We start from the raw sequence: 27,027 nt of genomic DNA, 5'->3' as shown, positions 1-27,027 counted from the left end.
CCTGCTGACAGAGCTCATCCCACCTGCTGTGTGCTCAGCTCTGCCCTGCAGACCCCTCCCAGCAGCAGGACACTGCCCAGGGACAGCTCTGGGTGTGCAGGGGCTCAGAAGCAGCTCAAAGGCTAATGAGAGTCTTCTCCAGAGTGGAGAAACAAACTCTAGTCTCACACAGCCCTCCCAGCACACCAAGGGGATCAACATTCAAAGCCAAGACTCCTTCCCTTCCAGCAAAATGCTGCCTTGATGCTCCTCTGGAAAGCCTCCTCAGAAATGCCCAGGGGGGAGCCAGGACTGTGAGCATCTCTGGCCAACACAGCTCCCTCCCCACAGCACAAGGACCCTGCCCTGCCCTGTCCTGCCCTGCCAGGGTTGTCTCCTGCCACTCACAGCTTCTCCCCACAGCACTGTGTGGAGCTCCCTGGGCAGGCTGAGAGCTGAGTCTGGCAGGCAGCAGAGTCCTTGCCCCAGCACACAGCCCCTGGTCTGCAGGGACCCTGCTCTGAAGGACAGCCCTCACCACCCCTGCCTGCACCCCAGGGCTCCACAGCTCTTCAGAAAAGCCTGAAAAGAGCCTCTGCACAGGAAGATTTCCTTCCAGCCCCCACCAGCTGTGGCTGTGCCAGCTTTAGGAGATGCCTCCAGGAGCTGCACCTGCACTGCCCTGCCCCCACAGACTCACCGTGTCAGTGCCTGCAGTGACTTCTCCTCCTGTCAGCTCTCAGTCACCCTCCTGGACACCTCCAAACTCTCTCTGCCTTCCTCATCTCGCTGAGATCCACTGGCAGTGCCCTCAGCCCTGCTGTGCAGAGCAGAGGAGCTGCTCCTGGGCAGAGCTGTCACTTTTCTCTGCTGCCTACTTTCCAGCAGCTCCCTCCAGCCACGGAGCTCAGCCCAGCTGAGTAGCAGAGGACCAACCCAAGGGCATTTTAATGACCCTCTGGTGGCTTTGGTGCCATGTAAACATCAGAGACTGAGAGGGAGATGATGAAACCTCTCCAGAAGTTGAAGTCAGTTTCAAACTCTGAAGTTTCTTCTCTTGTTGATGGGTCCCAGTGAGGACACTGCTGGGAAAGTGTCTGCAGGCTGTGGTTGGAGCAGAGAAGTGGAGGCAGTGCTGAGAGGTCAGGACAAGCAGAGGAAGATGTCTCTGATGCTGAGCAAACCTGGAGGTGTTTCCTTAATGCAAAGGGTCAAGCCCTGACCCCTGGCTCCTGGACAGGCAGATCCTGTCCCTCACTCACCCCTCAGGGGGATTCCTGGAGCACTGAGATGTGGAGAAGACCAATGCCAAGGGCAGGAATATGACACAATCCATCCCAGACTCCTGAGGATGGACAAGGAGGCAATGAGGCCCCAGGGCTGCAAGGAGGAGTTGTCTCCTCAGAGGCATCAGTGGCACAGACCACAGCCAGAACCAAAGGCAGGAAGAGCTTGGCTCTGCCAGGAGCCTTTCAGCTCTTCCACAGCCCTCTGCCATCTGCCCCTCAGGCTGTCCTCTGCTGCTGCATCAGCTGAGCCTCTTTCCCTGCAGGCTGTAGTCACCCAGCCAGCTGCCCCACCTTGCTGGCACCTTCCTTTGCTGCTCTCTCTCCATCCTCCCTGGGTGTTCCTTGAAACTCCAAGCCTTGGAGTGCTCCAGGCTGCTGCTGGGGGATGTCTTGCAGTGACATTTCTTTCTCCTCATTTCCAGTCTGGACCTCCCCAGCTGCACTTTGTGTCTTTGTTTCTCTCTCTTGCACTTTGTCACTGTGCAGAAAAGCTTCTCCATGTCTCAAACGACTCCCCAAGCACTCTCAGGCTACTCTGCTCCTGTCCTCACTCTTCACAGCACTGAGCCCATGGCCTTCAGCCTCTCTCTACTGGTCATGTGCATGAGGCCTCCCAAGCACATCTTGGGAGATCTCTGGGCACTCTCCAAGGTCTTTGCAGATAGAAGTGTGGTGGTCATAGGACAACAAAGAGACCAAGTGCCCGATGTGCCTTCAAGAGGACTGGACCCCCGAGGCTGAGATCTGCCCAGTTGCCAGGTGTGCTGGGTTGAGGCAGCCCCCTTCCCCACCCCTGGCAACAATAAACACTCAGACAAACGGATTGCAAAAGTGATGGAAAGTTTAAATAGAAAGCAGTGAACCTTTACAGAAAAGCAAAAGCAGAGTGACAAAGAAAAATCCCAAAGCAGACCCAGAGAGACCCCATCCCCACCTGAGGGTACATCCGAGACCCCCAGGGCTCCTTCTTCCCCCTCCCACTGCTAGGCTAGTCTCAGCTGGCCAGATCTGAGACTGCCCATCCCCCCGTGGCCTTGGGCCTAGCCAGGCCCAAAGCCAGGAGACAACTCCCCAGTTACCGGCTGACGGAGGAGGAAGAAAAGAGATAGTGCTAGACTCCGCACTGGATCTTATAGTGGTGCAAAGGATTGTGGTATGAAATACTACATAATTTCCTGTGTCCACCCCTCTGGGCTGGACTTCTGGACACAGGAAGTAAACATTGCAGGGGGGCACCCAGCTCAAACTGTAACACGCCACCCCTTATTTCATACCATAATCTTTGCACCCAAACACATCATTAAATCAGAAATCTTCCAATGACATGTTCGGCGAAGTCCATATCTTCATCTGGGCGTCCACCCAAACAGTCTCTCATTCAGGCTCTAGTGTCCGTCCATTTCAGTTCTTCTTCCCTCGTCTAGTAGAACTTCTCAGCGATGCAGAGTTCACTCTGCTGCGGTGCAAGCTCTTCATGGATCTGTTGGACATCCTGGTCACCTGGAAGGAACCTCACAACTTCTCAACCAACCTTTATTCCCATCTCTATTTACTCAGCGACATGTTTCCACCCCTGGGGCAAGCCAGTCAGAACAATCAGGTTCTAACTGCTTCTCCACCCCTCCAGGAGAAACAGCACACTGAGCCTTCCACTACCCTGCACGGACCTATCCCAAGCCCAGTGCTGACCGCTTCCAGCAGCGGCCCGAGGCTCTACAGATGCTTATCACGGTACACCGCCTTCCCGCTAGGCATTCACGTACCAAAACGTGACAGCATCCAAAACACAACCCTCCCCTGGCGGAGGGAGGGGCTGCACCACAACCTAGTGAGAAGAAGGGAGGTGGAGCCAGGTGCTCGGCACCATTTTCGGAACTCGTCCGAAAAAGTCAGGGAAGAGACTAGGGCCGGCCCCGCCGCAGCCCGAGCGCACGGCTGTGCTCACCGCCGCCGCCGCTCCGAGCGCACAGCAGGGCTCCGCCCACCTCTGCCGCCGCGGTACAGAATCAAAATCGCCTCCACCCCTCGGGCATTCAAACGCCTCATCCAGCAAAAGCCATGAGCACGTCCTCAGGGCCCTTGAGAACAGCTTTCAGCTGGAGTCCCCGTTTGCCCATAGGGAGTCGAGCTCGCCCGCTCGCCGCGGCTGGCCCTACCCCGCAGCGAGAACAGACCTGACTTTGATCTGCTCGCCACTGCTCCTCCCCCACTTCACTCCCTGCCGCTTTTACCGCTCCGCAAAGAATATAGGTGGGGGAAGGCAGGTCCCGCATTCTCAAGCGGTGCCCCCATTCCGATGGTTAAGAACCACCCCTGCTTGAAAATAGCAGGAGGGACTCTCTGCCACCGGTCACGCACCAGGTATCCCCCTGCAGTCCACAAGAACTTAACACAGTCGCCCCAACAGCAACACATGAGCCCCCAACTGCCAAAAAAACAAAACGACGCCCAGAACTAAATTTAAACTCCCTTATCTTTTGCAATCCGATCTGCAGAGTAGCCACAATAACCAACTCCTACTCCTGCCTGGCTTGCCAAGAATGTAAAGGGGTTGGGGGCAGATCCTCTGCCCACCTTAACCATCCTTTGCTACCAAGAATGTGCTGGGTTGAGGCAGCCCCCTTCCCCACCCCTGGCAACAATGAACACTCAGACAAACGGATTGCAAAAGTGATGGAAAGTTTAGATAGAAAGCAGTGAACTTTTACAGAAAAGCAAAAGCATAGTGACAAGAAAACATCCCCAAACAGACCCAGAGAGATCCCATCCCCACCTGAGGGTACACCCGAGACCCCCAGGGCTCCTTCTTCCCCCTCCCACTGCTAGGCTAGTCTCAGCTGGCCAGATCTGAGACTGCCCATCCCCCCATGGCCTTGGGCCTAGCCAGGCCCAAAGCCAGGAGACATCTCCCCCAGTTACCGGCTGACGGAGGAGGAAGAAAAAAGAGAGCGTGCTAGACTCCGCACTGGATCTTATAGTGGTGCAAAGGATTGTGGTAGGAAATACTACATAATTTCCTGTGTCCACCCATCTGGGCTGGACTTCTGGACACAGGAAGTAAACATTGCAGGGGGGCACCCAGCTCAAACTTCAACAACAATATTGACAGCATTGACAGCGGAGAAACACTGAGGAATAAAAAATCCTTTTTTTTTCACTTGTTGTCATTTATTGCACTATTATGCTCTCTTAAAGATCCCTCACTAATCCAGATGGCCTTGACAGTGGAGAAACACTGAGAAATAAAAACTGTTCTCTTAAAAATGCCTCACTAACCCTAATCCCTTTTTAAAATTTACCTGAATTGCCCTTTAACAAAGGATTCTCTTCTTTTGAAATCATTTCTCTTCTGTAGCTGTGGTAGTAGAAAGGAAAACTTCAGCTGTTCCTGTTTTACTGCCTGTGTCATACCAATTTTCTTGCTTATGCACCAATACTAGTACCACCCTCTCCCTATATTGGTTATGTGAACTGGGAGGGCTACCCCTTTGCATACGGCATCATTAAAGACAATATCTGGTGTAATATAGAATAGAATAGAATAGAATAGAATAGAATAGAATAGAATAGAATAGAATAGAATAGAATAGAATAGACCAGGTTGGAAGAGACCTTCAAGATCATCACATCCAACCTATCATCCAACACCACCTAATCAAATAAAGCATGTAATCAAGCACCTCATCAAGTCTCCTCCTGAACACCTTCAATGATGGCAACTCCACAACCTCCCTGAGCAGCACATTCCAATGGCCAATCTCTCTATGAAGAACTTCTTCCCAACATCCAGCCTTAACCTCCCCAGGTGCAGCTTCAGACTGTGTCCTCTTGTTCTGGTGCTGGCTGCCTGGGAGAAGAGACCAACCCTCACCTGGCTACAACTTCCCTTCAGGTAGTTGTAGAGAGCAATAAGGTCACCCCTGAGCTTCCTCTTCTCCAGGCTAAGCAAGCCCAGCTCGCTCAGTATCTCCTCATAGGGCTTGTGTTCCAAACCCCTCACCAACTTTGTTGCCCTTCTCTGGACATCTTCCAGCAAATCAACCTCCTTCCTAAACTGAGGGGCCCAGAACTGGACACTGGACTCAAGGTGTGGCCTAACCAGTGCAGTGTACAGGGGCAGAATGACCTCCCTGCTCCTGCTGGCCACACCGTTCCTCATCCAGGCCAGGATGCCATTGGCCCTCTTGGCCACCTAGGCACACTGCAGGCTCATGTTCAGCCTACCATCAACCAGTACCCCCAGGTCCCTCTCTGCCTGGCCACTCTCCAGCCACTCTGACCTCAGCCTGTAGCACTGCATGGGGTTGTTGTGGCCAATGTGCAGTTATATATTGGCTGTTAGGTATTGACTGATACCCCTGTGTCATCCTGTTTTAAAACCTCCTTGCTGGATAGTAGTTTAAGACTGTGACTGAAATTTCAGGAATAATGTGATTTACTGTATTCTGATTGTCCCCTGGTACTCTGCTATGGTGAGGCCACAGCTCAAGTGTTGTGCCCAGTTTTGGGCACCTCAATACGTGAGAGATGTGAAGAAGAGGGCAGGAAAGCTGTGGAAGGGCCTGGAGAAGCCCTCCTCCATCTCCTCCCCAGCCCTGGACCTGGTGGTGTCTGTTCTGTACTCAGTGGTGCCTCCAGCAGTGAATCCTCTCATCTGCAGCCTAAGGAACCAGGAGCTCAAGGCTGCCCTGAGCCAACTGATCCCTGGATGCTTCCAGAAGCAATAAACTCTTTGTATTCTCCTGCAGAGCAGTTCTAATGTCATTCAGTGCAGGCCCAGCCTGGCTGCTGGAGTTCTGGCTGCTGCTGGGGCTGTTCCCCTTATGAGAATGTTGTTCCCACTCAAATGTCCTTCTTCAGACCATTTCTGGTTCAGTGTTATCCTGTCTGCTGTGACCCAGAGGCTGCAGACATGAGGAGCTGTGCTCCCTGTGTGGTCAACACAATAAAGGACCCTGCAGGGAGTTGTTTCTCTGAGCTTCTTCCTCCAAGGCTTCTGTGGAGCTGCAGGGAAGTGACTATGTGCAGAGGTGGAGGGGCAGAGTCCCAGCATAGCAGCAGTGCCAGGAAGCCACTCCAGCTACAGGCTGAACCTCTCTGAGCTCTCCCAGTACAGACTGGGCCTTGGTCCAAAACAAGCTGAACCCTGTGGTCCCCTCCCAGAGCAGACATAGCCTCATCCCCACACAAACTTGCTCCATTACAGTACACTCTGACTCCCATTCCAGTACCAAGTGGATTCCCTGGTGCCTTCCCAGTACCTACTGCATCTCTCCACATGTTAACTGTGTACTCTGGTTGCAACCCAGTACAGACTGGGCTGTGCCCAAGTACAAACTGGTGCCCTGATCCCAACCTGGTATAGTCCAAGACCTGTCCCAGAGGAAATGGATCCATTGGCATCCCCCAGTACAGACTGGGGACCATTCAAGTGCAAACTGCATCTCCTGATCTCCTCCCAGCACATAGAGGGTCTCATCCTGTTGAGGATTGGCTTAGGGAAAAAGGACATGGGTCCCAGGAACATAACTGCAATTTAGGCCTTGAAGGACTTTCTGCTGAAAATATAGCAATGGAGTAGGAGTTGTGGAAAAGTGCTGATTGCCTCGTATGCTAAGGTCAAACTGATCCTTAGAAGAGACAAGCAAGGTAAGGAGGAGGCAAGATCTGGGAAGAAGAGCAATTTGAGTAGAAAAAACACATAGTGAAATAAACAAATGTAACCTTTTAGAGAGAAACCAATAGTGTGTGTTAAATTAGAATAGAATTAAATATGCGTAAGATAAGACTAGAAATAATGAAGTGTGGGACAATAAAGTTGGATGATTTCTATCACTCATATTGAGTCTTGAATCTTGTCATCCCAGTCTCTGTTCTTGTCATCCAAGGTTCTCCAGATCAGAGAAACACCTGATGAAAGTCCATGATCTCCCCCTCTAAAAAAAGTGACCCTAAAGCCAGAGCCTTGGAGCTCTCCTGGATCACAGCAGCTGTGTCCAGCATCTCCCCCACACAGACATCTCTCAGGCACAACCTGCACCAAGGGCCAGCACCAAGTCAGACTTCTCCAGGCTCAGTTCTCATCCTCTGAGAATGTTGACACTTTGTGAGTGTTTGCCCTGAGCTCAAGCAGAAGGAAATTGAACTCCAGGGCATCCTCTCTGCCAGCCACCTCTCCATCTCTCTGTGTCTTTGGACAGACACTTTTGCTGTCATCAGGGTCAAGGTTTCTATCTTGCACTGAACCCAGCCAGCTCTGTCCCTGTGTTTGTGTGTTTTGTGCTTCTCTCCAGGCACAGCCATAGAAATAGATTTGAATTCAGGAACCCTTGCAATCAGTCAGGGTCAGCCTTGTCCTTATCCACTCTGTCATTTGGTGGCTGAAAAAAATAAATAATAAAGGAGCTTTGTGAGGAGCACTTTGAAATCTTGAGGAAAACTACAGAGACACAAATAGCTCTTAGGGCACTTGGGGATCATTGCCTGAGCCTCACACACTGAGAGGAGACTGAAGGAATCTGCTCAAGAAGTCAGAAGCATAACAAAAATTCCTTCAAGTATTATTGGCCTCACTGAGGGCCATTAGCAACAAAGCCTCCCGGGGTGGTTAGAGAAGCTCCATGGAGGCTATGATTGAAGGCAGACAAAGGCAAAGTGCAGCTGAACAAACCCTGGCCTTGGTTTATGAAACAGGGAGGCCAAGCTCTGACCCTCAGGCCTTGGAAAGGCAGATCCTGAGAGCCTCCAAGTAAAACTTCCTCTCAGCAGCCATGGTGGCAGAAGCTGCTGCCAGAAGGAAGAGGATCAAGACCTTGTTCCTGTTGAGCCTTTCAGCCCTGCCAGAGCCCTTGACCATCCCTCCTGCAGGCTGTGCTTCACTGTCCCATGCCTGCAGCTTTTTCCCTTCAGGCTGTTGACATCCATCTGGCTTCCCCATCCAGCTCTCTCCCTGATATTTCCACACCTTCACTCAGGGCTCTCCACTCTTGCTGCCTGTTCCTTGACACACAAGATCTCCAGACTCCTTCTGGGTCACCACTTGCACCACAGCTCTACACTTTGAGTGACATTTCTTTGTCCTGGCTTCCACTCTGAACCTTTAAGTTGCACTTTCCGAAGGCTTCCTTCTGTGTCCACAACCAAGAAAATCATCACCTGACACCGCCTTTCAAGCAGGTGCACATCACCCCTGAGCCTTCACTTCACCAGGCTAAAGAAGCTCAGCAGCTTCAGGTTCTAGATAGAGACTCCAAACTCCATCCAGGCAGATCTCCTAGGGAGGTTCTGCAGTACCTCTCCATTCCTCCAGACTAAGGAACTCCACAGCCAGACACCAACATTGCAGATGTGGCCACAGGAGTGCTGAGTGCAGGGGAGGACAACCTCTGTGCCTGGGTGGCCACACTCCTCCTACCACAGCCCAGTTGCACTTGGCCTTCTACACTGGCCTGCATTAGGAATAGTGTGGCCAGCAGGAGCAGGGAAGTCATAGTGCCCCTGTACTCTGCTTTGGTTAGGCCGCACCTTGAGTCCTGTGTCCAGTTCTGGGCCCCTCAGTTTAAGAGGGACATCGAAACACTTGAGTGTGTCCAGAGAAGGGCAACAAGGCTGGTGAGAGGCCTTGAACACAAGCCCTATGAGGAGAGGCTGAGGGAGCTGGGATTGTTTAGCCTGGAGAAGAGGAGGCTCAGGGGTGACCTCATTGCCCTCTACAACTACCTGAAGGGTGGTTGTAGCCAGGAGGGGGTTGGCCTCTTCTCCCAGGCAACCAGCACCAGAACAAGGGGACACAGTCTCAAGCTGCGCCAGGGGAGGTTCAGACTCGAGGTGAGGAGGAAGTTCTTCACCAAGCGAGTCATTCGGCATTGGAACGGGTTGCCCAGGGAGGTGGTTGAGTCATCGACCCTGGAGGCGTTCAAGGGGAGATTGGACGTGGCACTTGGTGCCATGGTCTAGGCATGGGGTCTGTGTTGATAGGTTGGACTCGATGATCCTCGAGGTCCTTTCCAACCTAAGTGATACTGTGATACTCTGCTGAGGCTCTGCTCCATCCCAGGCCAGTGCCCAGGCTTTTCTGCCTGGGCACTGAGCAGAGTCTCCATCTCTGAAGCAACAGGCAAGGCACCTCCCTGCTGCTGCCTTTCTGCTTGGCAGGCAAAAAGGATAGCACAGTCCCCAGCCCAGCCCTGGGCCTGCTGCTGGCCAATGATACAAAGGGATTGGAGTTTGCAGTGACCTCACACTCACCTCCTGACCATGTGCCTCCTCCTGCCCTAGGAGCTTCTCAGCCATCCCTGATGTCCCAATGCTGGCCCAAGGCCTCAGCCTGCTTGTGGCCTGGCAGCTCACAGGCACAAGAAACCTTTCCCTGGCCTTCCAAGGCAGGTCCTTGCTGCTGCCTTTCAGCTTCTCCAGCAGCCACAGCCAAGCCCTGTCCCTGCTGCTGTCTCATCAGGCCCTCAGGTGGCAGGGAGGTGACAACCGAGTTCCAAGGTTATTCCTGCAGGGGCTGCCAGGTGCTTAGGAACAGGGAGTCACACAAGTCCCTTGTCCACCACATGCCTTCTGCTGGCCTGCTGGGGACTCTGGCAGCTGGAAGGCCTACAGCACAGAGGCCAGGCAGGAGCCAGGGGCTGCCCTCTCAGCTGCTGCAGCAAGAAGTGACCTCCCAGTCCCTTTCCTGCCCTCTCCCTGCTGCTGCCCTATCAGCTGCTGAGCCAGCAGTGACCTCCCAGCCCCTGCCCAGCCTCGTGCCTGCTGCTGTGCAGGAGATCCTGAGGCACAGCTGAGCTGCCCATGGCATTGCCACCCATCTGCTCCTGGTGTCCATGAGCTTCTAAGCCACAGGCTACCTCCTGCTCCTCTTCCTCTGGCAGCTCCCAGCTCCTGCCCTGTGCTAGGTGCCAAGCAGGGTCATTCAGGGGTGGGAGGGGATGCAGCTGAGGGTCAGAGCACAGGAAGTCTGAACTGGGAGCCCCACCTTGAATATCTCCAAGAAGAGGCCTCAATCACCTCCCTGGGCCACCTGTTCCAGTGTTCCACCACCCTCATAGTGAAAGAGTTCTTCCTCATATCCAATTTGAATCTACTTTTCTCTAGTTTGATGCCATTGCCTCTCATCCTGTCCCTGCAGGCCTCTGCAAACAGTCCCTCTCCATCCTTCTTGTATCCCTATTCAGGTACTAGAAGGCTGCTATTAGGTCTCCCCAGAGCCTCCTCTTCTCCAGGCTGAACACCCCCAGTTCCCTCAGCCTGTCCTCACAGCAGAGCTGCTGCAAGCCCCTGATCATTTCTGTGGCCCTCCTGTGGATCTGCTCCATCAGCTCCATGTCCTTCCTGTGTTGAAGGCTTCAGGGGAGGTCTTACCAGAGCAAAGTGGCAGGATCCTCTCTCTCCATCTCTGGCCATGCTGCTTAGCATACAGCCCAGGCACCCATTGGTCTTCTGGGATGCAAGCTCACACTGCCTGCTCCTGGCCAGCATCTCCCCCACCAGCACCCCCAGGGCTTTCTCCTCAGGGCTGCTTTCTATCACCTCCTCTCCCAGCCTGTATTGATAGTGAGGATTGTTCCAGCCCAGCTGCAGGACCCTGCTCTTGCACTTGGTGAACCTCATGAGGGTCACCTGGGCACCACCTTTCCAGCCTGTCCAGATCCCTCTGGATGCCATCCTGTCCCTCTGGCATCTCATCAGCACCACTCAGCTTGGTGCCATCTGCACACTTGCTGATGGTGTCTCCATCCCTCTGTCTATAGCACTGATAAAAATATCAAACAGCACAGCATAGGATGAGTGGAATCAGTTTTTCCTGGGACAAGGCCTGGGCTGTACTTGGAGATGTTAATGAGACCCACTTTGAAATGGGAGTTGGCCAAGAGTGGACTCTGGTTTGATTAGGGTATGGAATTGTGACTGGGACAGGGCCCAGCCTGTGGTGAGAGGGTATTAAGGACCCCAATATGTATTGGGATGAGTCCCAGACTGTACTGGGATGTGTCCAGGGGACTCAGGCTTTTCTGGGATGGTTCCCAGTCTCCCTGGGGCATGGTTAAGGAATGCAGCTTGTACTGGGAGTGGTTCCAGTCTTGTCCTGGGAGGGGTTCAGGTGGTGCAGCTTTTCCTGGAAGCAGGCACAGTCTGTCCTGGGAAGGAGTCCTGTTCTCTGGTTTGCAGTGGGAGCGAAGCACTTGGTACTTGGAGGGGGTCAGAGCTTCAACTTTGCTGTGGGATGAAACCCTGTCTGTACTGGGAGGAGATCAGGAGATGCAGTTTGCACTGGGCAGGTCCCCAGTCTGTACTGGGTGATGCCATTGGATCCATTTCCTCTGGGACACGACCTGCACTTTACTGGGATGGGATCAGGGCACCAGTTTGTCTTGGGCAGGGCCTAGTCTGTACTGGGAGTGAGTCAGGAGATGCAGTTTGTGCTGGGAGTGGGCCCAGTCTGTACTGGATTGGAACCAGAGTACACAGTTAACATGTGGAGGGATGCAGTAGGAACTGGGAAAGGGTCCAAGGGATGCACTTTGTACTGACACAGGAAACTGTATGGGAGATGGCAAAGTGATGCAGTTTGTACTGGGATGAGAGCACATCTGAGCTGGGAAGGGTTCAGGAAGTGCAGCTTGTACTGAGATGTGACCAGGTCTGTACTGGGAGGGGATAAATGGTTCCCAACTGTACTATGTGGGGATCAGACTGTCCTGGAATGAGCCCAGGGAACGCAGCTTGTACTGGAACAGGGTTCAGGCTGCACTGGAAGGGCATAAGGGGATTCACTTTTTATTGGGACAAGGCCTAATGTCTACCAGGAGGGATGAAAGGGATCCTGTTTGGACTGGGACAGGGCCCAGACTGCAATGGGAGGGCATGAGGGTGTGCAGTTTGTACTGGGATGGATGCATTCAGTACTGGGAAAGCAGCCAGGAGATAGATTCTGTGCTGGGATGGGACCCAGGCTGCAGTGCTAGAGGACAGTATGATCCAATTTGTGCAGGGATGAGGCCACATCTGTACTGGGAGGGGATAAAGAAACCATGTTTGGGCTGAGTCTATACTGGAAGGGGGTCAGGGTATCCAGTATGGACTCTGAGTAGGTGCAGTCTGTGATGGGAGGGGGTTGGGGTATGAAGGCATGAGGAGACCTCCTGTTCTGATGGCAGTGCTGCACTGGAGCACAGCTCTGTCCCTGAAGCTGCCATGAACTGTCCCTGCCTTCAGTACCAGCACTGCCACCAACCAGCACAGTGGCCAAGCAGCCAGAGCATTCAGGCCTTGCCCCAGCACAGAGGCTTAGCAGGAGTGGGTGGAAGGGAAGGAAGAGCAGATCAACACAGCCGAAGCTCTGGGGCTCCCTGGCACTGCTGCTGTGCTGGGACTCTGCCATTCCACCTCTGCATGCAGGCACTGCCCTGCAGCTCCACAGAAGAACTAAGGAATGAGGTCAGAGAAAAAACTCCCTGCAGGGTCTTTTATTGTGTTGAACAGACAGCGAGCACAGCTCCTCATGTCTGCAGCCTCTGGGTCACAGCAGACAGGACAACACTGAACCAGAAATGGCCTGAAGAAAGACATTTGTGTGGAACAATATTTTCACAAGGGGAACAGCACCAGCAGCAGCTAGAACTCCAGCAGCCAGGCTGGGACTGCACTGAGTGACATCAGAACTGCTCTGCAGGAGAAGACAAAGAGTTTATTGCTTCTGAAAGTATCCAGTCATCAGTTGGCTCAGGGCAGCCTCGAGCTCCTGGTTCCTCAGGCTGTAGATGAGAGGGTTCACTGCTGGAGGCACCACTGAGTACAGAACTGACACCACCAGGTCCAGGGATGGGGACGAGATGGAGGAGGGCTTTAGGTTTGCAAAGATGGCAGTGCTGATAAACAGGGAGACGACAGCCAGGTGAGGGAGGCAGGTGGCAAAGGCTTTGTGGCGTCCCTGCTGAGAGGGGATCCTCAGCACTGCCCTGAAGATCTGCACATAGGACACCACAATCAACACAAAACACACAAAAAATAAACAAGCAGTGACCACAATAAGCCAAAGTTCCCTGAGGTAGGATGTGGAGCAGGAGAGCTTGAGGATCTGGGGGATTTCACAGAAGAACTGGTCCAGAGCATTTCCCTGGCAGAGCGGCAGGGAAAATGTATTGGCTGTGTGCAGCAGAGCACTGAGGAAGCCACAGGCCCAGGCAGCTGCTGCCAGGTGGACACAAACTCTGCTGCCCAGGAGGGTCTCATAGTGCAGGGGTCTGCAGATGGCAACGTAGCGATCGTAGGACATGGTGGTGAGGAGAAAATACTCTGCATCAATTAAGAATATGAAAAAGAAGAGCTGGAGAACACATCCTGCATAGGAGATGTCCCTGCTGTCCCTCAGGGCATTGTCCATGGATTTTGGCACAGTGGTGGAGATGGCACCCAGGTCAAGGATGGAGAGGTTGAGGAGGAAGAAGTACATGGGGGTGTGGAGGTGGTGGTCCCAGGCTATGGTGGTGATGATGAGGCCATTGCCTAGCAGGGCAGCCAGGTAGATGGCCAGGAAGAGGCAGAAGTGCAGGAGCTGCAGCTGCCTTGTGCCTGGGAATGGCAGGAGGAGGAAGTGGGTGATGGAGCTGCTGTTGGCCATCTGCTGCCTGTGGCCATGGAGACCTGTGCAAGGAGGGAAAGGCAGTGACAAGTTAGGGCACACTTCTATCAGCCTCATTGTAACCCCTGTCCCTGAACTGCATGAGAAATGGATCAGCTCAGTCCCCATCACGACCAACCCATGGCAGAGTTCACCAGAGCTTCAAATGCAGCAGGGATCCAGAATTGCCATGAAGATTCCTCTGGAGTCAGAACAGAAAGTGACCAACAGCCCTGTCCCAGAGAACAAGAGTCCCATTATGGTGGGTTGAAATTTCCCCCCAGCATTAGTTTTGCCAGAGCAGCTCAGTTAGGAGCAAATGAAGCTGTATTGACAAGCAAGAGCTACACTCTACAATGGAATGCAATGAACAGGTACAAAACATACAGGAGTGACAATATTAGACAGGTATTTACAATTAGCAAATGACATGACACCCCTCTGGTCATAGACCAGGGAAGCTGTTCCACTGCCCCTATCCCCTATCCCCCTGTTCCAAGAGAGAAAAGTGGAGTGAAGAGAGAAAAAAAGAAGTGGTTTAGACTTAGCCAAGGGCAGCCAAAGCAGGTGATCTCTCCAAAGCTACGCAAAACAGCTGAGATCAGAAGAGAAGAGAGAGAATTGTTATGGTACAGCTCCTCTGATTCCAGACATTTATCCAATGAATTTGCTTAGAATAATCTTTTCCTTTTCACAGCCAATATTGATCTATTTTTTTCCTACTTTTCTGCACAAAGTCTGTAACTAGATTAAAGTCTGTAACCCATTGCCTGAAACAACACCCATGGAGAGGTGGAGAAACAGAGACCAGCTCCACAGTGCTGCAGAGGCAGTGAGGGGAAGAGAGAAATGCAGAGAGAATAGGGGTGAAGCCTTCTCCTTACCCAGCTCTGCTCACTGCTGCTCACAGCATGGAACTGAAGGGCTTTGCCTATCCATCTGTGAGCACACTCCAGGAGCCTTCAGCTGAGCATCAGCTGCTGAGATGGAGATGCCTCTAGGAGCTACAGCCGCAGTGTCCTTCACCCACAGCCTCAGTGTGTCAGTGACTGCAGTGACTTCTCCTCCAGTAAGCTCTCAGCATCCTCCCAGTCTTGGCCACCTTGAAGCTCTCTCTGCCTTCCTCATCTCCCTGAGATCCTCTGGCAGTGTCCTCAGCCCTGCTGTGCTGTGCAGAGGAGCTGCTCCTGGCCAGAGCTGTCTCTCTGCAGTGCTGCCTGCTTGCCAGCAACACCTTCCAGCCGAGGAGCCCGGCATGGCTCAGCACAAAAGGCCCACCCCAGGTATTTTAAAGGAGCCCTCTGGTGGCTTTGGTGTCAATTCCATGAACCTCAGAGACTGAGAAGCTGATGAAACCTCTCCAGAAGTCAAAATCATCTTCAAACTCTGAAGTTTCTTCTGCTTTTAATAGGTCCCAGTGAAGCATACTGGGAAAGCATCCCCAGGGTCTGGTTAGAGCAGGAGAGAGTGGATGCAAGGGAAGCATCACTGGAGGCACTGAAGCATCTCCAGGTGCTGGTGAGAGCAGAGAATTGAGGCAGTGCTGACAGGTCAGGACAAGCAGCTCAAAGTGGCTCTGCTGCTGAGGAAACCTGGAGGGGTTTCATTGATCCAAAGGGCCAAGCCCTGACCCCCAGCCCCTGGCAAGACAGATCCTGTCCCTCACCTGTAGCTCAGGGCTCTGCTGGGGGTAGTGGGAAGTGAGGACAAGCAGTGACCAGGGTAGGACCTTGTCAGGTTTTGCTGTGGTTTGTCTGCAAACAGAAAATCAGGGCTCTGATTCACCCTGTGAAATATTTTTTATCAGATGCTTTGTGCAATAAAAAGCTCTCCAATTAGCTGCAGAAACCTTGGCAATAATTAGAGGTTCAGCAGTATTTAATGAGCCCCATGGAGTATTTGGGACTGATTACATCATCCTCAGGTACTGCCAGGAGACTCTGCCAAGGTACTGCCAGGAGACTCTGCCAAGGTACTGCCAAGAAGCCTCTCAAGAAGTCCAAGTCAGAAGCAAACTCCAAAGTACCTTGAAGCACTGATTGGCCTCACTGAGGCTTGTTACTGACAAAGGCTCCCCAGGGACTTGTTAGAGCAGCTTGTTAGAGGCCAGGATTGCAGGGAGACAAAGGCAAATTACAGGGCAGAAAAACTTGCCTTTGGTCTATGAAGCAGAAAGGCCAAGCCCTGACCACTGCCCTTGGACTTGTAGAGCCTGAAAGCCTCAAAGCCAAGTTTCTCCTCACAGGCCTTGGTGGCAGAGGCAACTGCCAGAGCCAAGGGGACAAAAACCTTGGTCCTGTTGGACCTCTCAGCCTTGCCAAAACCCTTGGCCATCCCTACTGCAGCCTGTCCTACATTGTCCCATGCCTGTACCCCTTTCCCTTCAGGCTGCTGACACCAATCTTTCTTTCCCACCCAGCTCTCCTCCTGCCATTGCCATCCCTTCCCTGAGCTGTCTCAGCTCTCCCTGCCCGTGGATGGCCTCATGCATAGCAGCTCTGCCCATTGAGGGACATTTCTTTGGCCTCATCTCCACTCTGAACATTCCAAGCTGTTGGTGATGGAGAATGGAGTCAATACAGACGACCAATATGATCGAGTATTGTTCGTTTATTAAGGGAACTTCTACAGCTTATATAGACTCAGAGAGCATCGTTGGCATAGCTTCATTGGTTCCCACGAGTGACCACACATTGCACTGTTATAGATTATTGATCAAACTACTAATGACACGCAAGGTGTGCATCCTGTCATTCCCAGATAACTCTCTGTGGTTATAGCTACCAGTGTCCTGCTTTAGTTACATGCTGCAGGCACAGCACTCTTTTGCTACACTGCTAGCCACTTCTGCACTTATGCTGAGCATGGCCTACCACCATGTCAGGCTCTAAGCTTATACTGCCAGATTGCTCACACTGCTAATTGCTATGATTGCCTCAAATCCCCCTTTTTGTTTTTGTGAGCAATCTGGTCATGGGAGTTGTTCCCATCCCATACAAGATACTCTTTGCATACACAGAAGCAAGCGAGTTAAAGCTAAGCTGTATAGCAAAAGCAAGAGTTCTGTAGCACAGCATGTCTAACAGACTGATGTAACCCATACAAGCCACAAAGCTTAAGTTGAACTAGTTACAATGCTCTACAGAGCTGGCATAATACATGGTCAAAGATAACAAACATTGTAAAGAAGAACTTGGATCTTAATAGTTCCGATCTTTACATTTCACTCCTCTTATTGACAGAGAAGACTTGATTATGCCTGAATGCATTGCACACAGAGACTGAGGCACAAATGCAATCCTTAGCACTGTCTTTTACAATCTGCTTTAGGATTATGTTGCATCTTTATTTTCTCTAGGATGGTAAAAAATCATGAATTGTTTAATGGGAGCAAGATTTCTTTAATCTGTAAAGGTAGATCTGGCCAGGCTCTAGCTTCACAGACAGAAAACTTGCAGGCAAACAGCAAGAGCAAAAAGAGCTTCATTGCATTGCCCAATATAAAATTACACATGGTAGTGTGTTTTTGCTCATCCTAGTAATTCTGATCTCTTAATGTTCACACAACAGTTAAGCAGTCACGACACTCAGTTATAAGTTAGATGCTTTCTGTTGCCATCTTGGTTTATCGTGACTGTCGTTGAGGTCAGTGCTAGGCAGGTTTGCTGATTGTCATTTTCATGACAGTTGTGCCGTGTTCGTGCTGTCTTGTGGTGAGAGGGTTACAGCACATTGTAAAGATGATGTTTCTAGGGTTACAGCACTTTCTAGGGTTGATGTTCCTAGGGTTACAGCATTTCTAGGGTTGCCATGAGCTAATTTTTTGCTATGGGGTATTCTCTCTTTTCCCCACTTTTTGCTGTTTTGTTTTTGTTGGTTTTGTTTTTTATTAATAATCTCTACTAAGCAAAGTGTAAAGACGAAACTGTATCCTCTAGGATGTCTACATTCAGAGGCACACTTAGTTAACAAGAGAGAATACAAAGTTATCAAGCAACCACAATAGTCAGTCCTAATTCGCACGATGCTGTGGTACATTCTTCTGAGTGATGCCGTTTGATCCCAGATTATCATAGCAGTTATTGTGATCGATGTTCGACTGCATGGGAAATGCTGTGTGCTCATGGTCTTGATTCTTCCACCGTTGTTTATTGCAATGATTGCAGTTAGCAGGAAAGAAGGCTCGAGGTGACCTGATGATGGCCATCCGGTATCTGAAGAGAGCCTACAAGAATGCTGGGGAGGGACATCCTAGCATGTCAGGAAATGACAGGACTAGGGAGAATGGAACAAGGCTGGGGATTCACTTCCTTTTTGAGCGCGCACTGCTAATTTGTTCAGCACCGGGTCAGTGCTGTTCAACCGGCTTTCCATATCGCTCAGACGTGCCTCTCTGTGCTGAGTCAATCAGTATTGTAGTCCGAGGATCCCTTGTCCACAAGTTCAGGTGTATTCAGGCACCAGATAACAGAAGGCGATGGAGATTGGAATCAATACGGCTGACCAATATGATCGAGTATTGTTCCTTTGTTGTTCCAGTGTTGCTGGCCGATGGTGCAGGCCTGAGGTGCAGGCCTATGGAGCAGGCCTGTAGTGCAAGTATAGCACTGTAAAGTGAAGAAGAACAGGAGACAGGAAAGGCAGAAATGCGTAGCAAGGCAACTGCTACAACTTATATAGACTCGGAGTGCCCTGTTGGCATGGCTTCATTGGTTCCCTAGGAGTGACCACACATTGCATTATTACAGATTATTGGTCCAACTACTAATGACACAACGAAGTTGTTGATGCAGGTGCATGTCCTGTTGTCCCAAGATAACTGTCCATGTTTATAGCTACCAGTGTCTTGTTTTAGTTACATGCTGCAGGCACAGCACTGTTTTGCTCCACTGCTAGCTGGCTCTGCATTTATGCTGAGCATGGCCTACCACCATGTCAGGCTCTAGGCCTGCACTGCCAGATTGCTCACACTGCTCGTCGCTGGCATTGCCACATAAAGGGAAGATCAAAATTAATTACAACACAAAAGACATTTTCATTTTAGGTTATATAAAACAAAAAAGAGGGGGGGATTTAGGTATCATGTCACAAGAAAGAATGGCTAAAGCATGTTATGTTCTCAAATTTTCCTTTCCTATGTGATTTCATATGTGATTTAACAAAATTTATGGAGGATATAGGAATTCTGGAAGTTTTAGTTAGGAGAAATTTGAAAGAAGAACAAACAGCATTAGGCCAGAGTTAGAATTAATAGGACTCAGTGCCTTTCCTTAGCAAAAACAAAGCATCAAGAGATCAATATTATTAGGGTGAGTAAAAATGATTATGTTATGTTCAATTTTGCACTGGGCAGAACCATGAATATGTCGTCCCTGAGCCAGCAAAGGAGTCTTTTCACTCTTGCTGTTTACCTGCAAGTATTTTCCTTATCAGTGGAGATGGAGCCTGGCCAGCTCTACCCTTATGGATCAAGGAGAACATTGTTGACAGTAAACACCACCACCACAAAGTACAGAAGCCAGGCTGGGCCTGCACTGAGTGACATCAGAACTGCTCTGCAGAAGAGTTTATTGCTTCTGAAAGCATCCAGTGATCAGTTTGTTCAGGGCAGCTTTGAGCTCCTGGTTCCTCAGGCTGTAGATGAGAGGGTTGACTGCTGGAGGCACCACTGAGTACACAACTGACACCAACAGGTTCCAGGATGGGGAGGAGGTGGAGGGAGGCTTCAATCACTTCTATGATTTTTGACCATCTTAGAAGAAAAAATAAAGATGTAGCATACCTTTGAAGCAGATTGTAAAGGACAGTGCTGAAGATTGGGTTTGCTGTATTTGTATCTCTCTGTATCTTGATTCCTGTGTACAATGTGTTCAGGCTTGATCAAGTCTTCTTTGTTAATAAGAGAAGGGAAATGTAAGAATTGGAACTAGTAAGATCTAAGACCTCCTTTGAGAGATCAGGCAGGCAACAAAGAAATAAGTTCAAAACTGTGGGATGAAACTTTCTGTCTGAAAGAAGCAACTGTTCTGTTTGTGTTCTGAGCTTGTAAGATAAGTGGAAAGGAATGTGAGCTTGTTACTGAAATGTAGCTGGAAGTTTTGTTATCTTTAACCATATATTATGCCAATTCTGTTAGATTGAGCTAATTCATACAACCTGAGCATTGTGTCTTGTATGGCTTACATCAGTCTGTTAGACACGCTGCGTTACACAACTTCAGCTCTTACTATGTAGTCAGTTTTAACTTGCTTGCTTCTGTGTATGCAAAGAATGTTAGAAAGGTCAATAAAAGTGTTGTTCTATTAGAAAACATAAAGGGGGAGATGTGGGAAGAGGTTGTTTTTGGATAGCTTTGGAAAACTATAGGGAAGATTTGCCTTTGCTGGAATAAGAGAAAGCTCTGTTTTGTCTTTGAGAGTAATGTAAACACCTTGTAACCTAAGGAAACTGGGCAGAAGCTGTTTGGATGTGTCAAGATATTGTTTTGTTATTTTGACCTGTTGTCTGCCTTAACGACAGGCATGCCAGTAGAGAATGACCAATTGAGATGTGACACATGTGCCTGCTGAGAGACTAGAGAACTTTACTGTATAATGTAATAAACATCTTTGCCTGCTTACATCTGGTCCAGAAAGCATTGTTCAAGGTAATTAAAACATCTATACCACAACACTGATAACTCTGTGCACATTTCAGGACACAGCACAGGAAGGGTGATGTGAGCAGACAGCAACATTTGCAATGAGCCTGTGCAGGACACCTGAGAGGAATCTCCCTGGGACAGGGAGGTTTGTGCTGCAGTCACACACAGAAATGTCAGAGCTCTGTCAGGTGTCCACATCTGAGCTGGCCTCATGAACTGCTTCTGCACCTCAGGATGTTCAGACAGAGTCTTTCCCCATCCCTCACACAGGCTCTGCACTGCATCAGGCAGAGTGTCCCTGGCCTCCTGCTGCCCCTGTCAGAGGCTGGGAGGCTCCTCACACCTCCAGTGCCTTGGTACCCCAGCAACAGCTGATGGTGTTTGTGCCCACTCAGCTTCCTCTCACCCCACACACCATGGCCATGCTTGCATCTCTTCTGTGCAATGCCAGCAGCCACTGCTGACCTCCTGAGCCTGTGACCTGCAACTGGGGGACAAAAAACTTCGCAAGCTGTGGTGAGAGACCAGTGGTGGAAATGGTGGTGGTGAGTGGCTAGAGCAGGATGATTACCCTGGGACAGCTTTCGCAGGCTGTGCAGTGAACAGAGACACAGATCAGAGCCTGCTCTGCTGCTCCTTCAGGCCTCTTGCAGGAGGCCTGTCTGTGCCAGGACACTCCTGTGTGCCCCAGGCCTGCACACTCACACTTTGGCTGTTCCCTGCAGTTTGCATCCCTGGGACACTTTCTTGGGCCTGCTCTGGAGAGAAATTTTGGATGAAGCCCTAAGCCTTCAGACTCTGCCCTGAGCAGATCATCTGTCTTTGTGGAACTCCTCTTGGGGGCCAGCTCATAGTAGTTCCCATGGCCTGTTCCTGCCTGTGGTCACAGGACTGGCATGCAGCAGAACAATGACCAAGCTGCCACAGCACTCAGGCCTTGCACTGACCCAGGAGAGGCTGGAAGTGGAAAGAGAACAGCCCTGGAAGTCCAGGTGCTGCTGCTCTGTGGCAGTGCTGCTGTGCTGGGACTTTTTCCTCCCCCAAATCTGCACAGTACCTGGATGAAAAATCTCTGGAGAAGCCCTGGAGGAAGGATCTCAGGAAGGAAAATGTTAATGAAAAGTTCTTTATTTTTTTAACCAAGCAAAGAGCAGAGGTCCTGCTGCACAAACTCTTGGTCAACAAAGCAGAGAATGTGTTAGAAAAGGGATGACAGTTTGATAAAGAGTAAAACACCACAACCACCAAGTAGAGAGACCAGGCTGGGCCTGCACCGACTGACATCAGAACTGCTCTGCAGGAGAAGACAAAGAGTTTATTGCTTCTGAAAGCATCCAGGGATCAGTTGGTTCAGGGCAGCCTTGAGCTCCTGGTTCCTCAGGCTGTAGATGAGAGGGTTGACTGCTGGAGGCACCACTGAGTACAGAACTGACACCACCAGGTCCAGGGATGGAGAGGAGATGGAGGAGGGCTTCAGGTAAGCAAAGAAGCCAGTGCTGAAAAACAGGGAGACCACAGCCAGGTGAGGGAGGCAGGTGGCAAAGGCTTTGTGGCGTCCCTGCTGAGAGGGGATCCTCAGCACTGCCCTGAAGATCTGCACATAGGACACCACAATCAACACAAAACAGACAAATGCTAAACAGACACTGGCCACGAGGAGCCAAAGTTCCCTGAGGTAGGATGTGGAGCAGGAGAGCTTGAGGATCTGGGGGATTTCACAGAAGAACTGCTCCACAGCATTGCCCTGGCAGAGGGGCAGGGAAAATGTATTGGCTGTGTGCAGCAGAGCGTGGAGAAATCCACAGGCCCAGGCAGCTGCTGCCATGTGGAGACAAACTCTGCTGCCCAGGAGGGTCTCATAGTGCAGGGGTCTGCAGATGGCAACATAGCGATCGTAGGACATGGTGGTGAGGAGAAAATATTCTGCAGTAAGCAAGAAAAATACAAGGAAGACCTGAGCAGCACATCCTGCATAGGAGATGTCCCTGGTGTGCCTCAGGGAATTGTCCATTGATTTTGGCACAGTAGTGGAGATTGAGCCCAGGTCAAGGAGGGCAAGGTTGAGGAGGAAGAAGTACATGGGGGTGTGGAGGTGGTGGTCCCAGGCTATGGTGATGATGATGAGGCCATTGCCCAGCAGGGCAGCCAGGTAGATGGCCAGGAAGAGGCAGAAGTGCAGGAGTTGCAGCTGCCTTGTGCCTGGGAATGGCAGGAGGAGGAAGTGGGTGATGGAGCTGCTGTTTGCCATCTGCTGCCTCTGGCCATGAGGCACTGTCAAAAGAGAAGGAGACAGTGAGAGAAGACTTCTCTCAGCACAGCCAAAACCACTCCCCACAGACCCTCCCCTGTCACACAGACACTTACTGCTTCTCAGGGACTTTCCTTCAGCTCCAAGGCTGACGCACTGCTTGGTCCTGGTTTAGGGTAAAAGGCAAGAGTGGGAGAGCTCCCCATGGAGTATAAGTCACCCTGCTCTGCACCTCAGCTGGAGGGTGACCATGCTCCCATGTCACCCTGAGAAGCCACCAGACACTGCTGAGAGCAGAGGGATCCACCACACACCACTCAGTGTCTCAGGGTCTCAGCATCCCACTTCTAGTCCAGGAGACACTTGGCTCAGTGTCCCCTGGAAGGCAGCACAGCCTGGATGGACACTTCAAGGACACAGCCAAGGCATGACCATGGCAGGTCCTGAAGTCAGCTCATTCCCAGCCTCACAGCCTGCACTGCCCAGAGCTTCACAGGCTCAGGACAGCTGGGACACCTCATTGCTGTGGCTCCACCTGCAGAGAAGATCTCACAGTGTCTGTGCCTGACTCTGCAGCTGAAGCTTCCATGCCCAGAGAGCCATCAGCAGCACAAAGAGCATCTGAGACAGACAAGGAGAGGGACAGACAGACACTCAGGAATGCTTTCAGGTGAGGAGTGTAGGCACTTGGTGAGGTTCCCAGTAAAGCTCTGTGTGATGGTTGAAGAGGCTCAGCCCTTGCTCTAAAGGCACAGCTGAGTTTTCCTCCTTACCAGCCAGGCCAGAGAGAGTGGAAGAAAAGATTCAGGAGAGTAGAGACTGGGTCAGGAAGCCCTGGCCTGAACAAAGTCATGAAAAGTCCCCATGAAAATGTTCTGGAAATGAGCTGGAGCTGAGAGCAACCCTCACCCACACAGCAGCCTCTCCACAGCAAAAGGAACCTGCCTTGCTCTGCCCTGCCTTGCCCTGCCCAGGGTAACTCATTCCAACCCCAGCTTCTCCCCAAAGCTGCATGAAGAGCTCCCTGGGCTGCTTGAGACGTGAGCCTGGCAGGCAGCAGAGTCCCTGTCCCAGCTTTAGGAGATGCCTCCAGGAACTGCAGCTGCACTGCCCTGCAACCACAGACTCACCCTGTCAGCAAATGCAGTGACTTCTCCCCCAGTGAGCTCTCAGCATCCTCCCAATCCTGGCCACCTTGAAGCTCTCTCTGCCTTTCTCATCTCCCCGATATGCCCTCAGCCTTGCTGTGCTGTGCAGAGGAGCTGCTCCATCATGCCAAGGAGCCAGGCCCAGCTCAGCAGTAGCAGACCAGCCCAAGGCATTTAAAGGAGCCCTCTGGTGGCTTTGGTGCCAAGTCCATAAACCTCAGAGACTGAGAAGCTGATGAAACCTCTCCACAAGTCAAAGTCAGTTTCAAACTCTGAAGTTTCTTCTACTCTTAATGGATCCCAGTGAAGCATACTGGGAAAGGGTCCACAGGGTATGGTCAGAGCAGAAGGAGACAGTGGATGCAAGGGAAGCATCACTGGAGGCACTGAAGCAACTCCAGGCTGTGGTGAGAGCAGAGAACTGAGGCAGTGCCGACAGGTCAGAACAGGAGCTAAAGGTGGCTCTGCTGCTCAGGAAACCTGGAGGGGTTTCATTGATCCAAAGGGCCAAGCCCTGACCCCCAGCCCCTGGCAAGGCAGATCCTGTCCCTCACCTGTGGGTCAGGTCTCTGATTCACCTGGTGAAATCATTTTTATCAGATGCTTTGTGCAATAAAATCCTCTCCAATTATCTACAGAAACCTCGGCAATAATTAGAGGTTCAGCAGTATTTAATGAGCCCCATGGAGTATTTGGGGCTGATGACATCATCCTCAGGTACTGCCAGGAGACTCTGCCAAGGTACTGCCAAGAAGCCGCTCAAGAAGTCCAAGTCAGAAGCAAACTCCAAAGTACCTTGAAGCACTGATTGGCCTCACTGAGGCTTATTACTGACAAAGGCTCCCCAGGGACTCGTTAGAGCAGCTTGTTAGAGGCCAGGATTGCAGGGAGACAAAGACAAAGTGCAGGGCAGAAAAACTTGCCTTTGGTCTAAGAAGCAGAAAGGCCAAGCCCTGACCACTGCCCTTGCAATAGAAGAACCTCAAAGCCTCAAAGCCAAGTTTCTCCTCACAGGCCTTGGTGGCAGAGGCAAGTGCCAGATCCAAGGGGACAAAGACCTTGGTCCTGTTGGGCCTCTCAGCCTTGCCAGAGCCCTTGGCCATCCCTACTGCAGCCTCTCCTACACACTCCCATACCTGCCGCTCTTTCCCTTCAGTCTGCTGACACCATTCTTACTTCCCCACCCAGCTCTCCCCCTGCCATTTCCATCCCTTCCCTGAGCTGTCTCAGCTCTCCCTGCCATTTTCTGAGGCCTCTGGATGGCCTCATGCATAGCAGCTCTGTGCTTTGAGGGACCTTTCTTTGGCCTCATCTTCAGCCTGAATCTACCAAGCTGCACTGTGCGGAGGTTTTGGTCTCTCCCAACTCACCAGAAGAGCTCCATCCTCTCTGAAACCACCCTTCAGCCATGTGCACACTGTGCTGGCAGTGCCCTGAGCCTCCATTCAGCAGGCTGAAGCAGCCCAGGTCCCTCAGCCTCTCCACAGATATGTCAGCCTCCATCCTGGCAGATCTCCTCTGCAGTCTCTGCAGTTCCTCCCTTCTCCATCAGACTGCAGAACTGCGCACCTAGACACCAGGCATCCAGATGTAGCCACAGCAGAGCTGAGTTTGGGGGCAGGACAACTTCTGTGTCTGGGTGACCCCACTCCTCCAGCCCAGCCCAGCTGCAGTTGTCCTTCCCTGTGTGCAGGGTTTGTTCCATCCCAGGGCATTTGGAATGGTTCCTGCCAGACCCTATAGTGCCTTTCTGACTGGGGATGGGACACACTAGAAACTCCAGCTCCAAACAACAGGCAGAAAGTTTGTACTGGGATGGGGCCCAGTCTGTCAGGGAGTGGGTAAGGGGATATAGGTTGTAGTGGGAGGAGACACAGATAAGTGGTTGGAGGGCTTCAGGTGGTGTAGCCTTTAATGAGAGTGGCCCAAACCTGTCCTGGGAAGGAGTCCTGTTATGGCTGTTATTGATATTTAATAATTGGCTACACCAGGGGAAGTTTAAGCTCGAGGTGAGGAGAAAGTTCTTGCCAGAAAGAGGAATTGGCCACTGGAATGTGCTGCCCAGGGAGGTGCTGGGGTCACCATCCCTGGAGGTGTTCAGAAAAAGATTGGATGTGGCACTTGGAGCCATGGATTAGGTGTCAAGGGGTGTTGGGTGGTAGGTTGGACTTGATGATCTCTCAGGTCTTTTCCAACCTGGCTGATTCTCTGTTTCTGTGATTAGAAGGTGAAGGGAAAAGTCTGAACAGAGCTGGTGACCAAACCAATGTCTGGTGACAAACCCAAGAGATTCCAAGACATGTAGTGAAAGGTGAGAACATCTCCTGCCCAGCTGATGGAATGAGAAACTCAAGAGTCTCCCAAAAGCAACAGAAAGAAGGGAAAAGAACCTCAGGAAAGTCTTGCTCAGTATTGCTCTATGAAATGCAGACAGGCCTGAGGCCTGGTCCTTGAAATGGGAGCTTAGGAGAATACAGAGGCTTTGGGCCTGCTCTTGAAGGTGACATTTGCCCCAGCTCTTCCCAGAGAGGTCCTTGCTGTCCCCTGTTCTGCTCCCTCAAGCAGACCAGCACTCACACATGCCCTGCACTATAACAGCCATGCAAACAAAGGGGAACAAGCTCAGGGTTATTGCTCCAACCAACTTCTTGAGACTGAAGTCCAAGGCAGGAATCCACAACCATAGCCAGGCCCAGAGCTCTGAGAAGCCCCAGGTGGTGTCTTCCTTTTGCACTTCATGCAGAATCTGCTTGCTTCCCATATCTCACTGATCACAGAATGGGCTGGGCTGGAAGGGACCTGCAAAGGTTATCTTGTCCAACCTTCCCAGGGTTGATCAAGTAGATCAGGTTGCCCAGAGCCCTGTCAAGCCTCACCTTCAATACCTCCAGGGATAGGCACCCCAACCCCCTCCCTGGGCAACTTGTTCCAGTGTTCCACTACCCTCATGGTGCAGAACTTGTGCTGGCTCCTCCTTCCTGCACAATCCTGCTTTGTTCCCATCTCTCACCCATGTCTATGGATGTCCTTCCTCTCTGATCCATGGAAACACAACACCTTGTGTTCAGTGCTGTGCCCACTCCTCCTTCTGAGGC

General features: G+C 51.4%; 3 protein-coding genes across 3 annotated transcripts in view; 1 reads left to right on the top strand and 2 right to left on the bottom strand.

The window, feature by feature from the left end:
• The window catches only part of LOC137454343 (olfactory receptor 14A16-like), a 41,684-nt gene extending 21,937 nt beyond the window's left edge, over nt 1-19,747 (bottom strand). Inside the window, exon 1 of the mRNA XM_068164393.1 lies at nt 19,676-19,747. The gene's annotated coding sequence lies outside the window, so the exon portion shown is untranslated. The remainder of the gene's footprint in view (nt 1-19,675) is intronic.
• LOC137454317 (zinc finger protein 850-like) overlaps nt 1-27,027 on the top strand; it is a 291,247-nt gene that overhangs the window by 97,424 nt on the left and 166,796 nt on the right. The window lies entirely within an intron of this gene.
• LOC137454325 (uncharacterized) lies at nt 12,753-22,811 on the bottom strand. The gene is made up of 2 exons (XM_068164377.1): nt 21,859-22,811; nt 12,753-13,966 (listed from the first exon to the last, which is right to left on the bottom strand). The coding sequence occupies exons 1-2, from the start codon at nt 22,782-22,784 to the stop codon at nt 12,961-12,963; spliced, it is 1,932 nt and encodes a 643-aa protein (XP_068020478.1). The 5' UTR covers nt 22,785-22,811; the 3' UTR covers nt 12,753-12,960.

The sequence above is a fragment of the Melanerpes formicivorus genome, unplaced genomic scaffold (assembly GCF_026170545.1).
Source record: "Melanerpes formicivorus ecotype bairdi unplaced genomic scaffold, bMelFor1.0.p_v2 SCAF_80, whole genome shotgun sequence".
NCBI lineage: Eukaryota > Metazoa > Chordata > Aves > Piciformes > Picidae > Melanerpes > Melanerpes formicivorus.
The sequence above is the reverse complement of the archived record's forward strand: the minus strand, read 5'-3'. Positions and strand labels throughout refer to the sequence as shown.

Coding starts and splice junctions, on each gene's coding strand:
- LOC137454325 (XM_068164377.1), bottom strand. CDS start 22,784: ATGGCAAACAGCAGCTCCATCACCCACTTCCTCCTCCTGCCATTCCCA. Junction 13,967..21,858: donor ATCCCTGGATGCTTTCAGAA/GCAATAAACTCT, acceptor GGTTACAATGAG/GCTGATAGAAGTGTGCCCTA.